Here is a 14,507-nt window from a genome sequence, read left to right as displayed (position 1 = left end):
GCATTGTGCCAACTGTGAAGTTTGGTGGAGGGGGGATTATGGTGTGGGGTTATTTTTCAGGAGCTGGGCTTGGCCCCTTAGTTCCAGTGAAAGGAACTCTGAATGCTTCAGCATACCAAGAGATTTTGGACAATTCCATGCTCCCAACTTTGTGGGAACAGTTTGGGGATGGCCCCTTCCTGTTCCAACATGACTGCACACCAGTGCACAAAGCAAGGTCCATAAAGTCATGGATGAGCGAGTTTGGTGTGGAAGAACTTGACTGGCCTGCACAGAGTCCTGACCTCAACCCGATAGAGCACCTTTGGGATGAATTAGAGCGAAGACTGCGAGCCAGGCCTTCTCGTCCAACATCAGTATCTGACCTCACAAATGCGCTTCTGGAAGAATGGTCAAAAATTCCCATAAACACACTCCTAAACCTTGTGGAAAGCCTTCCCAGAATAGTTGAAGCTGTTATAGCTGCAAAGGGTGGGCCAACATCATATTAAACCCTATAGATTAAGAATGGGATGTCACTTAAGTTCATATGCATCTAAAGGCAGGTGAGCGAATACTTTTGGCAATATAGTGTATATCAAAATGGCTTTGAACTCAGAAAATTTAATTGAAAACATGATCTTCATAGCACAGTAGAGGGGTATTCAAGTGTGAAAATGTTTAGTGAATTACATTTTTAATGTATTTTTGAATAATGTCATATCATATACTTAATTATGAATCTATAAGACTTTTTAAAGGCAGCACTCATGTAGTGCCTGAATATCCAGGTGTTCTGGACAAATATACCTGAACCAATGATTTTCTCTATTTTGATCCTGGAAGCTTCAATTTCTCTGGCAAACTCGTGGACAGCCTGGCAGGGGTCCTCATATGTGTGGGGATCAATATAAAATCTGGCTTCTGGAAATGATACTAGAATAAACAGAATCAGCATTTGGTCACATATAGCAGCATAAAAGCAATTTTCAGTCACAGGCACAATCTCTGAAGGGCCTAGACAGCAGCTACAGCATGATATTGGAACAAAAAAGCAATCGTTTCCTGCCTAAAATTCATTAAAAGAGGAATCATCGGGGAACACAGTGTCTTTCATACCATGGCCATTTTGGTAGTGCATTTTCTCCTCGTCTGAGTCCTGGAAAGCTTTGCTGTACCCACAACGCCTGTAACGCAAACCGGGAGATAGATATAGATATATATATTTTATAAACATAAGACTTGTAAGGCCCTTATTTCATGAAATATGTCCCACATTAATTATATTCAAATGAAAAATGAAATTATCTGAATCCTTATTTATAAAAGGACTTTAACATTAACACATTTTCTTTACATGGAGATATCAAACGCCTCTGAGTCTTAATCCACTAGCTTATAAATATCAAACAAACTGAATATTTTAATGAACTGCTTCTGTTCATTAAAATACAGTAAGCAATGATAAACCACATTTAAATTCATCATTTAACACAGACTTGTGGAAATGTAAGTTGTTTGCATAAAAAAACAATAGACTAACCACCGACTTTTGCGGTAGCATTGGTTGTGGAAGGATTTTTCCCATTCTTTTACACCACAGGCAGTTAAAATAAAATCAAATAAATCTTAAAAAATTAAATAAAAGGCTGAGAGATTAATCACAACATTGCAACATTTCATTTTCATATGACCTAGTGTATAATCATTCCATGAAGTCATAGTCAAAATCTAATTTGTGACCTTACTCTATACACATACTCTATACATATTTTGGGGACAGTGGTGGCTCAGCAGTTAAGGCTCTGGGTTACTGATCAGAAGGTTGGGGGTTCAAGCCCCAGCACCACCAAGATGCCACTGTTGGGCCCTTGAGCAAGGCCCTTGACCCTATCTGCTCCAGGGGCACTGTATCATGGCTGACCCTACACCCTGACCCCAGCTTAGTTGGGATATGTGAAAAAAAGAGTTTCACTGTATATATGCAAATGTATAATGTGTGATAAATAAATGAAATTAATTAAAAGGTCAGGGTTGGATTAGCCATCAGGAGAGGTGGGACTTTTCCCAGTGGGCTGGTGGGCCAACAGCAAGCTATATAAATGATATAAAATTAATTAACACATGCAAACAAAGTAGGTACTTTGTATGTAAATAAACCTACTTATTTGGCTCAAGTAAAGTGGATGTTGAATTGCATGTGAATGTAACAGTAACTTCATAACTTAGTAATTAAAAACAGTAAGAATATATATATATATATATAAAAAGCAGCTTGAAGTGCACTTTTTCATGTGCTGTTTTTTCCATTTTTGTCCCTATGTAAACATGTGCTAGATGGATGCCTTTGACCATTGCGCTGTGTCTCGCTGTTTTTCCAGCTTCTCACCCAGGAGGAGTTACCTTTTTTGGACACTATATTATGTTAAAGAACTTGGACTTTTAAAAACGCATCTCAAAAAGCATCTGCGTTCGGTTACATTCGTTGCACTGCACTAGCCTTTTTTTAAAGAGCAAGATCGCATCCGGTCTGAACAGCCCCTAAGTCAACAAATTTGCTGAGCTCATTTGCCACAGTACCGGTTTCCAAGGTAAGAGTAACTTTGATTGGTGGATCTCTCTTCAGGATTATGGGTAGAGTAGTTAATCACCAGGAATTCTGCAATTAAAAACTATTTAATTTTCAAAAATGTAGTTGAAATCACTCTGATTGTTGTTTCTACAAAAGCATATACCATGAGAACTCTATAAAAGGTCTATCATGAAATGTTTATTTTTTATCATTAAAAAACAATTTCTCAATGGAGAAAAAGAATGGGATTTTTACTTCCAGAACCCTACTGTTGTGTTCTAAATGGCTATATCAGAACATTCCTAAATCAATACAATAAAAATGTATTAAGGTATACTTTTGAGGGAGCAACTTTGCCTAGATATTGCCTTGCGAAGCACAGTTTTCTACTGTGTTTCACAAGGCAAGGGTCGGGGTGTCAGGGTCAGATTAGCCATCAGGAGTGGCGGGACTTTTCCCGGTGGGCTGGTGGGCCAACCCAAGCTGATCCATGATATAAATATAAAAATAATAAATAAATAAATAAATAAAAAAAGTCAAATAAACAAATAAATCCCATTTAAAATATGATACTATTATTGTACAATATTTTATAACTTTGAACATAAAAACACCACCATGATGCTTCATTCCTAAGTGTTTCATGCAGCCAGCTTTGCCATCCCTTAAAGATGTTTGATCAAAGAGAAAGGGGCCGTTCACACTAAACAATTACAGACAAAGGGTGGCACAGAGATAAACAGCACATCAAAAGAATTAAAAGTTTGCAGCTAAATGTGGCTAAATGTCATTGGGCCTGTCTACAAAGTTGCTAACTCTGCCAGTTACCCAAGTGGCATGTGAAAGGAGTTTTTGCACTTGGAAGTTCTTAAAAGACATTTGATCAACCGTCTCACAGAGGAATGTGATCTACTACAACGTCTATTGACAACTTAAAAGTCATTAAGTTAATAAAGTTGATAAATGTGTAAAAAATGTTGCCAATTAACTTTTGTTTACTGAATAACTAAACACCCTTTGTTATTGCTATTATTCACCCTCGGGCTCTTGCATAAAGATAAGCACTGAGAGAAAATCCCGAGAGTAAATTAAGTTATGTGTCGCGCATTATAAAAATTTTAATGAGTCGTTGATTTAATGTCTTGACGCACGTACCAGTCTGTTCTATTTATGTGCAACGTAGCCTATGAAAACCATATCAATAATAATAATAATCATAAAATATAGATAAATAATTAAATTATAATAAAATATAGGTTAAATACATATGATAAAATCTCAAGGTGGGCAAAAAATCCTCTAATTCACGGTAAAAAGAAATTCTCCAAATCCGACCCCGAGTGTAATTTCAGCATGAAACATATTTGAGTGTTGATTTTTTCAGGATAGAAAGCTGGCATGAGTTTTCTCTTAACATATATTACAGAATACAGCAGGGGAAAGTGAAGGCAGATAATTCAAAGTACTCCTCTTGCCGTTTTCTGCAGATGACAAAGGCCAGAAATGTCACCAGTCCTGATACCAAAACCATGCAGATCCAGATAACTGTCATGTTGGTATATCGCAGGGGAGCTGGCGAGGAAAAACAGAAACCGGCACATATCAACACAAACGCCTCATTAAGCACTGAATCATCAACAGTTTTGCCACTGCAGGGGGAAGCGAGACCAAAAAGGAAATGGTTGCGTAAAACTTATTTGTCCAAGGAGATGAAAACAATCAACTTCACAAGATATACCAGTTAGTTTATGAATATTCAAGTTTAAATGCAGAAAAACTCTGCTATGGTCAATCAAGAAAGGTATAGTAGAAGGTTTTAAGAACAATTTTGCCGCAAATCTTCCAATTAAGCAATCAAATGAATTGAAACACTTAAATAAAGCTAATCATTTTTGAAGACTATAAGGTTTTAAACATGATGTAATTTTCTTTTATAAGTACAATATATTTATCAGAAAAGAATACATCAACAATCTACTATTTGGAATTATTTATGAAGTTAACAGTATGGATTAAGTCTAATAAGTCTAATAATTGTGTTGTAGCATCTCTCATTTTTAAGCCACTTTAAATAAGTATTTGCTTAATAAAATTCAACGTAACTGGATTTTTACATGTTCTGGAGAAAATATGAGTGGTAAAATATTTGGCTTTACAAAATTTGCTGCCACAATGCTAGGGTGTTCGGAGTGTTTTCTGGCACATTTCGATGTGGTTGCTTGGGGTTGCTATGGCATTGTGAAAATAGCCCACCCCCGGTCTCCATGATATTCTGGTTCTTCAACCGGTCTTGGGTCCCTCCTTAAAGGGATAGTTTTAAGGAAATTATATGAAAATTCTCTCATCATTTACTCACCCTCATGCCATCCCAGATGTGTATGACTTTATTTCGTCTGCTGAACACACAAAAAAATATATCTCAGCTCTGTAGGTCCACACAATGCAAGTGAATGGTGGCCAGAAATTTGAAAGTCCAAAAAGCATATAAAAAAAGCATAAAATAAATCCATATGACTCCAGTGGTTAAATCCATATCTTCAGAAGTGAAAACATAGGAGTGGGTGAGAAACAGAAAAATATTTAAATCTTTTTTTACTATAAATTCTCCTTCCTGCCCAATAGATGGTGATATGCACAAAGAATTGCGAGTCCCAAAAAACAAAAGAAGAATGTTGAAGTGAAAGTGGAGATTTATAGTTAAAGCTTTAAATAATGATCTATTTCTCAATCACACTTATTATATTGCTTCAGAAGATATTAATTTAACCACTGGACAATTGGATTACTTTTATGCTGCATTTATTTGCTTTTTGGAGCTTCAAAGCACTGGTCACCATTCACTTGCTTTGTAAGGACCAACAGCACTAAAATATTCTTCTAAAAATAATTTTATATGTTCAGCAGAAGAAAGAAAGTCATACATATCTGTGATGGCATGAGGGTGAGTAAATGATAGAATTTTCATTTTTGGGTGAACTATCCCTTTAAGGAGGGAGTCAAGAGATATTGATGAACCAGAATATCATAGAGTTCGGGGGTGGGCTATTTTGACAAGGGCCAGTAAGAAACCACTTAGCAATCACCTGAAACCCCCAACAACCACCTCACAATGCTATAGCAACCCTAAGCAACCACATCGAAATGTGCCAAAAAAACACTCAGAACACCCTAGCATTGTGGCAGCATGTTTTGCAAAGGCAATCCCCATTTATATTTTCTTCAGAAAATGTAAAAAGCCAGTTCCATTTTTATTTATTTATTAAGCAAATATTTGTATTTAAAGTATGAAAGATGCTACAACACAATTATTAAACTTATTAGATCTTTAGACTTATTTTACTTTAAACTTTAAACATCTGGCCACCATTCACTTTCATTATATGAACCTACAGAGCGGAGATATTTTTCTAAAAATCTTTGTGTTCAGCAGGAGAAAGTCATACACATCTGGGAGGGCATGAGGGTGAATAAATGATGAGATAATTTAAAATTTGGGCTGAACTATCCCTTTGAACTATCCTGTTTCTATAGCACAAACATGTGGAAAAGCACTCACTTGCTTTACCGGTTTGTATCTCCACTGACTGGCTGAAACGGCCACAGCCAGCAGAAGTTCTCGCCCGTATCTGGAAGATGTAGCTTGTATCGGGCTTCAGTCCTGAAACTTTAGCACTAGTATTCTTTGACTTTAGTGTAGCATAACTTTGCTGCTCATTGTCCTGTGGAGATGTCCCAGAGAGACAAACAAGACAACGAGAGGTTACAATGTACCTTTAAAGGACAATCAGTTCTAGTAAATAATCTATTTAAGGTGATTTATGTTTATACAATCCATAAATAAGGATGGCAGTGACCAAAGACAAACTGTCCAGTGACTTCAAACCAAGGACCTGAAAAATGTTTATTTTAAAAGAATCAGAAACAATAACAGCAGAAGGGTTTGGAAAAACATGAGGGTGAGTAAATTATGACATACCTGTAATTTTATTTTTTGGGTGAACTACCCCTTTAAGCCAAGACAAGAGGATTAAACAGCATAAACTGAAGTGCAAACAACTGTGCAGCTCACTAATCTGTTAGCATTCTCTGCTTCACTCCACAGTGTCCATGAACTTTGTCCCTTCCGAAAGCATTTCGCTTTGTTTAAATGTCTTTGATGCTTGTCGGTCCCCTGAGGAGACTGCAGGCATCGTATGTCCGTCAAACACCAATGCATGTTCTTTGTTAAGCACCATTCCCCATGAATCAGCACCACAGACAGCAGTTTGACAAGCAGGAATTGCATGTAAATTGTATTTACATCATGGCATTGTTAAGTAGGCCCTGTATACTAATTTTCTGTCACAGCTGAGATGTCTTTTGCGCCATTAGGCAGCAAAGCTCCTGGCTCATGCAACAATTAACTTCTCTCCAGTGTTTGGCAGTACTCACTGTTTGCTGTCAATGTCACTTTAAATAATCTCACCAAATCAGGCAGAGAGTGCCATTGGTTGGTAATTTCCTTTCAGTTACACTGAGCTGCCAATAAGCCAAGCCGTTAAATTGAGATATATGACTTCGGGCAAGTCTATAAAATGTGACCCTTCATTAACTGGCACTCGCTGTCAAGCCATTTGTACTGAAAAGACCTTCTCATTAGTAAATCAATATTAACCCTACTGGACTTGGAGTATTTTGACTTTAATAAAGAAATTATCCTACCTTTTCATAATATTTGATATCATATTCCAATATAACTCCATTGGGCTGGGCTGGTTCATGCCAGAAAAGAGTAATGCTGTTCTGACTGGCGTTTTCTTGTCGGATAGCCATCACTTGAGATGGAGCTGTGAAAACAAGACATGAATGTCCCCTTAGCAAAACAACAGATTAGTTATACAAAATGAATATTATATAATGAGAAACAATAAAAAGAATGCATTATTATCCTTCTAGAAAATATAGTTAAATCCATTTTCTGATTTAATACTGTATGGTTTATTCATCTATAAGATGGTAATTTTGGTCATTAGCCAGTTCAAATAAGTTAAGGTGGTTGATCAATTAGACTACAAGCTGGTGGTGCTGAAGTCAACTTGGTTAGGGCTGGTATACTACCTACACTTAACGGTTTGAAGCAGGTCATTTATGGTCATTAGCTGGCTCACGCTAGTTTAGATGGTTGATCAGCTAGACTACTAACTGCTCTGGCTGAGGTCTATGTGGTTAGGGCTGGTAGACCACCTTGGCTAAGCTGTATGAAGCTGGTCATTTATGATCATTAGCTGGTTCAAGCTAATTCAGGTGATTGATCAGCTAGACTACTAGCTGGTGGGGTTAAAGTCAACATGGTTTGTGCTAGTAGACCACCTTGGCTAAGCTGTTTGAAGCTGGTCATTTTAGTCATTAGTTGGTAAACCAGTTTTGGTGGTAGATCAAGACTACTAGTTGGTGGGGCTGGAGTCACCTTTGTTAAAGCTGTTAGACTACCTACACGTAGCTCTTTGAAGTAGTTCATTTATGGTCATTAGCTAGTTTATGCTAGTTTAGATGGTTGTTCAGCTAGACTACTAGCTGCTCTGGCTGAGGTCTAGGTTGTTAGGGCTGGTAGACCACCTTGGCTAACCTGTATTAAGCTGGTCTTTTATGGTAATTAGCTGGTTCAAGCTAATTCAGGTGATTGATCAGCTAGACTACTAGCTGGTGGGGTTGAAGTCAACATGGTTAGTGCTGGTAGACCACCTTGGTGAAGCTGTTTGAAGTTGGTCATTTTGGTCATTAGTTGGATCAAACTAGTTGAGGTGGTCGATCAGCTAGACAAGCTTAATGGTGTGGCCAAGGTCAACCTGATTATGGCTTGTAGACCCTCTTGGATAAGCCGGTGGATATCTTGTTATCCATGTTCTAAAACACAGCTTGAACTGCTCGACTAGCTTGACCACTTTAGGCTAGTAAGACCAGGATTTTCAGGGATTTTTTAAGAATTATGTGAGGGCAAATAACATTACCATTGTTCAGATTTGTTTTAAAAGCTCTGGACATTTATACAAACATATTCATCAAGCTTTAATGACAGAACAGTATCTCTTACCTGCCTGATTTGTGGTGATATTGACCATCACAGATTGTGGTTGCTCATTGCTCAGGTGTGTGACTCCGTTCAGCGCCTCAATACGGAAGGTGTAGTTGGCATGAGCGGCGAGGTTCAAGACCGTCACCCAGGGTTCCGTAAGTCCCATCTGTTGAGGGATAAACCGCACTGGAGCCACTCTAGTCCGGGCCACCAAAACCCCATTCATAATTCCTCCAACTGTTTCGCCAGCAGCTCCAGTCGTGTCTCCAACAGCTCCATTGACGTTCCCAGCCCCGATGCCCCCAACAGCACCGACCCTACAGTCTTCACAATGCGTTCCATATTTGTCACACTTCTGGCACTGAACATCATAGATGACATCACTGCGGCCCCCTGTGTCCAGAGGTGAGCCCCACTCCAGACTGACCGAGGTGCCGTTCACAGATGAGATGACGTTTACTGGAGCTGAAGGAGGTCCTGTGGGGATGGTGAAGTCAGATACTTGTTAATTATAGGTTAATTAGAGAGGCTGAGAGTATTCATGCTTATCAGCTCTGACTGATCAAAGGGGAATTATTGAATTTGCACTTCAGTAACCACATGACCTAAGTTCAACAATTAATCATGTCTTACAGTTTCTTTAGACTCTAAAGTCTAAAAAAGTTGAATTGTCAAAATTGTAGTTACGGTCAACCCAAAAACACATGTGTTAACTTGAAGGGAACTAAAATCACCTTGACACCAGTTGGTTAAAATTAATTGAAGAAAGTACTGCATAAAATGAAGTTAGTTATGAGAAAAGCTTAGAATGACTTGGTTTGATATTTTGTTATCTAATGCAATGACATTCAGTCATTTTTAAGTGTGGCTTGAGTGTCCAAATATTTTTTTGGTGTCACTGTATCTAAGAAGTTAAATCTGAATTAGAAGATCTTGCATTAAAAATAACGGTCTGATTTGTAAGCCTGCACACTCACTTGTGCAGGGAGAAGCAGGAAGGTCTGTAGAAGAACGGTAGAAGTTGGCATCACATGGGCAGGTTAGAGCAGCTCTGGTCTCAGAGTGACTGTGGAGGGGACATTTCCCACACAGCTGATTACCTGCAGCTGGCTTGTAGAAACCCATCTCACAGGCTGACAGGAAAAACAGAAAAAATAGTAACAAGTTTAAAGATAATAGGTGCATTTTTTAGATGTTAAATACAAATTTTCTTCTAGCCCAGCTTGATGTGGATGGACTATAAGTAAACTTCAAATAAAATCTTTCACTTAAAGTAATACACAGCTGATCTCCGAGCCTGACCAGCTGACTAGTGCCCCAAACCCCTCTAAAATCTGCAAATCAAACCAGACTGAGAGAACAGTGAAAACGAGCAAACCAGCTTCGGCTGGTTTATGCTACTTTTTTAACAAGGCTTTGTTTGTATGAGCATCCCAACAAGCCAAACACAGCAACATTGGCTGAACCAAATGGCATACATTTTGGGCGGGATTATCTGACTGCCAATGGAAGACAGGGTTGTGTTCGGCAAACTTGTTTAAAAACAGTTATTATTTTTTCCATTCTGGTAATGTTAACAGTGTAGAAATGCAGCTGCAACTAAAATGATTATCAACAAAATAAGCAAACTTCTGTTTACTGTTGAAATGTTTATTTAAACTGCTTTCTTTGGGGGAACTTTTAGCCATTTTTGCTAAGCGTGTCACAAAGTCATTAGAGAAAGGTGCAATGGGAACATTGCTGTCCAGACTTGAACCTGCGCCCCCACTGCACAATGGCTTGGATTGTAAAACTATGTTAATATTATGTCATACTATGTCTAACAGAACATTATTTAAACAAATATAACAAGTTGTGAACCAGTCATCAAACACAGTCACTTCATGTGAAGCAGCCCAGAGTTGGAAAGAGAATGTTCAAGTAGTGACAACAAGAATATGGGTGAGAAATCTGAGCTTTAGGGAAAAAAGAAAATGAGAATTAACACAGAGTGATAGCAAGTTCTTTATCTCGACTGGCAGAGACCCAAGGGAGCCTGAAAAGTATTCCTTCTTGCAGTATTTATCCTTGTCTGTTTTCTCTTTTGGATTTATCTGATTAATCCTTCCCTCCCTTGATGTTTTTTTTAAAAGCTCCTGAGTTGAAAAGCGGGTCACGATAAACATCAGAACCGTATGCTCATCAAGTACAGTGGTGTCTATGCACTTTGAAGTTTTTGACAGATTACCCGTGGCAACACAATCATGCACACACATTCAACATATATACCTACAGACGTCCACGAGAATGGAGATTGAAGGGTGTGCTTGCGTCTTTTCAAGTTCAAGTTAATCGCAATGAACTTTTTGTGACCTTTTCCAGGAGTGATTGCATTCGTATCTGTTGATATTCATAAGTGAAGTGTACACAAAATTTATTTATTTATTGCGTTTGGATAGACCCTGAGGCCACGTTTACACTAATAGATTTTTTTTTAATTTTTTTTAAACACATTGATATTTTTAATATGTTTATGCCTCTTATTCAAACTGGAAACCTGTTTCCTTCACCGAAAATGGAGATGTTTGAAAACGCTCCCCATAACCATATACTTTGGAAAACGATGACGAAGTGTTAGGGTTATGAAATTGAAAACTGAGTTTTCAAACGAAAATGGATTAGTGTGGACTTGGCATGAAATGCACAATATTAACATACTGACAGCATCTAAAACATAAACCCTTTAACATATGTTAACATACGAAAATCTTTGAAGTCAAAACTTAAATTTCCAAAACCTTTGTGAGGTTACCATCTCAGGTTCAATACAAAGGCCAAGTTCACACTAACACGTTTTTGGTTGACTTTCGAAAACACTCTCTAATACGACATATTCTCTAATACGACATAGTACGAAAACGGTGACAATACAAAATGGAAACCGATATGTGTAGCGTGGATCCGCTTTCTTTTATTATTTAACATAAATTTTGTTCTAATTTGTTTTCTTTTGGAACCGCTTTGATTTAACTATGTTTACACCTCTCATCTACAGTGGAACAGCATTTTCTTCACCAAAAACTGCATTTCAAAAATGCTCTTCATTACCACATACTTTGGAAAATTATGACTTTAGAAAACTGAAAATGGAGTATTATGTATATGTTTTCATTTGTTAGTCGAAATACTGTACATTTTCATTTGATCTAATATGTTTTTGACACATTTTTGTTTGAAAATGCATTTATTTAGTTATGTTTAAGTCTCTCATCCACACTGGAACAGTGTTTTCCTCCACCAAAAACAGAGCGCTCCAAAAATGCTCTTCATTACCACATACTTTGGAAAATGATGACGTGAAACTGCATTTTCAAATGAAAACAGATAAATGTGGATGTAGCTTTAGACACAATCCCAGAGCTGGACTCTCGTTTATCAGTGAATTTTGGAGAAACTTTGTCAGAGAAAGACCTTTTTAACTGCAAATTTGTTTATAAATGAAATCCCGATGGGACTAATAAAAGTAAAGTCTTTTGCACACTTTTATGGCTGATTTTTATTTTATTTTATTATCATCAAAGCTCAACAAGTATGAAATGTAAGTTTCATACACTGTTGATGTTAAACTAGGTTAGCTGCATTAAATAAATGTGCAGGGTTGGGAGGGTTACTTTTGAAATGTATTCCACTACAGATTACAGAATACATGCTGTAAAATGTCATTTGTAACGTATTCCATTAGATTACTCAAGGTCAGTAACGTTTTCTAAATACTTTGGATTACTTCTTCAGCACTGGTAGATTTTTTCACTTGTTTTGACTATAAAAACTCTGCCAGTACAGTAAGACAAAATACACATGTTAAAAATACATTCTCTGAAAAACCGAAATATCTTATGCAGTGTTGTTTCTAAAACAAGATTAACCAAACTGATCTTGTTTTAAGGATTTTTCGATATTTTTACAGGAAAACAATACAAAAATTATTATCAAGAATAAATTTTTTGCCCTAATATCAAAGGTCTTACTAGAAAAAAAGAAATTATGATCCAACGTGAGTTTTCTTGATAAAGAAATTATGATAGTGTCTGGTAACATGTACATGTAAAATGGCTAGAAATAGCATTTTAGCTTAGTGTAAAGCTGACAATTTACACAAGGTTTATTTCTGTTTCTTCTGCTCCAAACTTACTTCAAACTTACTTCTCTGTCTGCTCGTATGAATGTAACGCATCATAAGAAAGTGTTTCACCGCTGTTCAAATGCACTTTGGATCGCATCATTTATATGTATAAATGTTTTCCATCTGAAAGGACAAAATATTAAATGAAACAAATGACAATAAAATGCAAAGTAATCTGTTCAGTAATCAAAATACTTTTTGAATGTAACTGTATTCTAAGTACCAATGTACCAATTTCAGTTGTAACTGTAGTGGAATACAGTTACTTACATTTTGTATTTTAAATATGTAATCCCATTACATGTATTTCGTTACTCCCCAACCCTGTAAATGTGATAACATTAAACATAGGCTATTTAATTAATATTACTCATTAAAATTATAATGACATCAACCTTTGAATTCCAATAATTCAATGTTCCATGAACCTCAAAGGAGTTTTATGTCTCTAAAGTCATACATTATTTATTTATTTTTATTATTATTTTTGTTTTGTTTTAGAAGATGCCCCTACGTTGATATTGTGCATGTCAGTGTCTATCCCACTAACTACGAATACAAATACTTTTCATTTTTAGATGAAATTTTGCTTTTATAGGACTCTTCTTAGTAAATCTCTTTTCAAAGTGGATAAGAGTATGGTGTTTACATACACTACATTAGGGTTGCCATGTTTTGTTGTTTTTGTTTTTTATAGCACATTGGCACATTGTTTGTTTTGTCAGCAGCTGTCAGAGTGCAGCTCCCTTGCAGCCAAATTTGCATTACAATGAATTTTAATGAATATTTACAGCCATTGTGTGCTGACCTTGATTTCTACTCTCTGTATAGATAGTTAAATAAATATGGTTGAGAAGAATAACTACCAAGGTGTTTCTTATATGACCAGACTATGCAAGGACTTGTAGAAGACCAAGGTGATTTAAGCATCGGCACTAAAAGAGACTCGCAAATGAAGTGTTTTTAATTACCTTCATATAACCTTGCATGCTCAACCTAAAGTTCTGAATCAGATCTGCAACTCTTCTGTGTAGTAACCACAAACCTTAGCATGACTTTTAAGAGACTCACAAGTAGACAGAGAAATACTTACATACTCACAGACACCCCGAGAACTCTTATGGGAGCAAACAGCAGCTGCTAACAGGCTGGGAGGATCGTGTGATTGATGAATGAATCTGTCAGTGAAATCATAGCTGGAAATGGGCCACTCCATCACAACTCCTCCAAACGCACACACGCTGTAAATGTCCCTCTCTACAGTGAAGGGGTTACTGATTGCACAGGGTCTGGACAACCACTGGACGCATCCAGCTCGATCGTGTTAGTGCGTCATTTGCTCGGTACACACTGTCCTGATCTAGATTTAGGCCAGCATCACTCACACTACATTGCAGCACTGTGCCATTTTTTAATATATGTAGGCCTGTAATGTTACTTTAATGACTGTTTCCTGTGAGGGTCATATAAATCCAACAGGTGTTCCCAGTCAGGCTGTAATTTACAAAGCAAACATTTCTGCTTCATTGTATTTACATTTTAAAATGACTAAATCCCATATGTGGAATACCAAAGGCAAAGTGCCTTGTAATATTTGAATCTTGAAAAATAGTGATGTATTCCATAGCGATATGTTTAGGTGGAAATGAAAATTCTTGGCTGAAACCGAAAATTCTGGACACACTTGGCCGAAAACCAAAAATGATTATTTTAAATGAGACTTTTTGGAATAATTAAATTCT

At 37.0% G+C, this 14,507-nt stretch overlaps 1 protein-coding gene across 4 annotated transcripts in view; it reads right to left on the bottom strand.

Moving 5' to 3' along the window:
- Positions 1-14,507, bottom strand: part of LOC127426074 (ephrin type-A receptor 8-like) — a 146,135-nt gene that overhangs the window by 16,818 nt on the left and 114,810 nt on the right. For 3 of the 4 annotated variants that reach the window (XM_051672572.1, XM_051672574.1, XM_051672576.1), the window contains exons 4-10: positions 9,581-9,736; positions 8,622-9,080; positions 7,253-7,377; positions 6,108-6,270; positions 4,018-4,123; positions 1,099-1,166; positions 790-915 (exon numbers count right to left, since the gene is read on the bottom strand). In XM_051672572.1, the coding sequence (XP_051528532.1) occupies positions 790-915; positions 1,099-1,166; positions 4,018-4,123; positions 6,108-6,270; positions 7,253-7,377; positions 8,622-9,080; positions 9,581-9,736 (1,203 nt within the window). The remainder of the gene's footprint in view (positions 1-789; positions 916-1,098; positions 1,167-4,017; positions 4,124-6,107; positions 6,271-7,252; positions 7,378-8,621; positions 9,081-9,580; positions 9,737-14,507) is intronic. The other variant, XM_051672573.1, reaches the window with a different exon arrangement.

The sequence above is a fragment of the Myxocyprinus asiaticus genome, chromosome 35 (genome assembly GCF_019703515.2).
Source record: "Myxocyprinus asiaticus isolate MX2 ecotype Aquarium Trade chromosome 35, UBuf_Myxa_2, whole genome shotgun sequence".
NCBI lineage: Eukaryota > Metazoa > Chordata > Actinopteri > Cypriniformes > Catostomidae > Myxocyprinus > Myxocyprinus asiaticus.
Note: the sequence above shows the minus strand (reverse complement) of the source record. Positions and strands in the feature narration are given on the sequence as shown.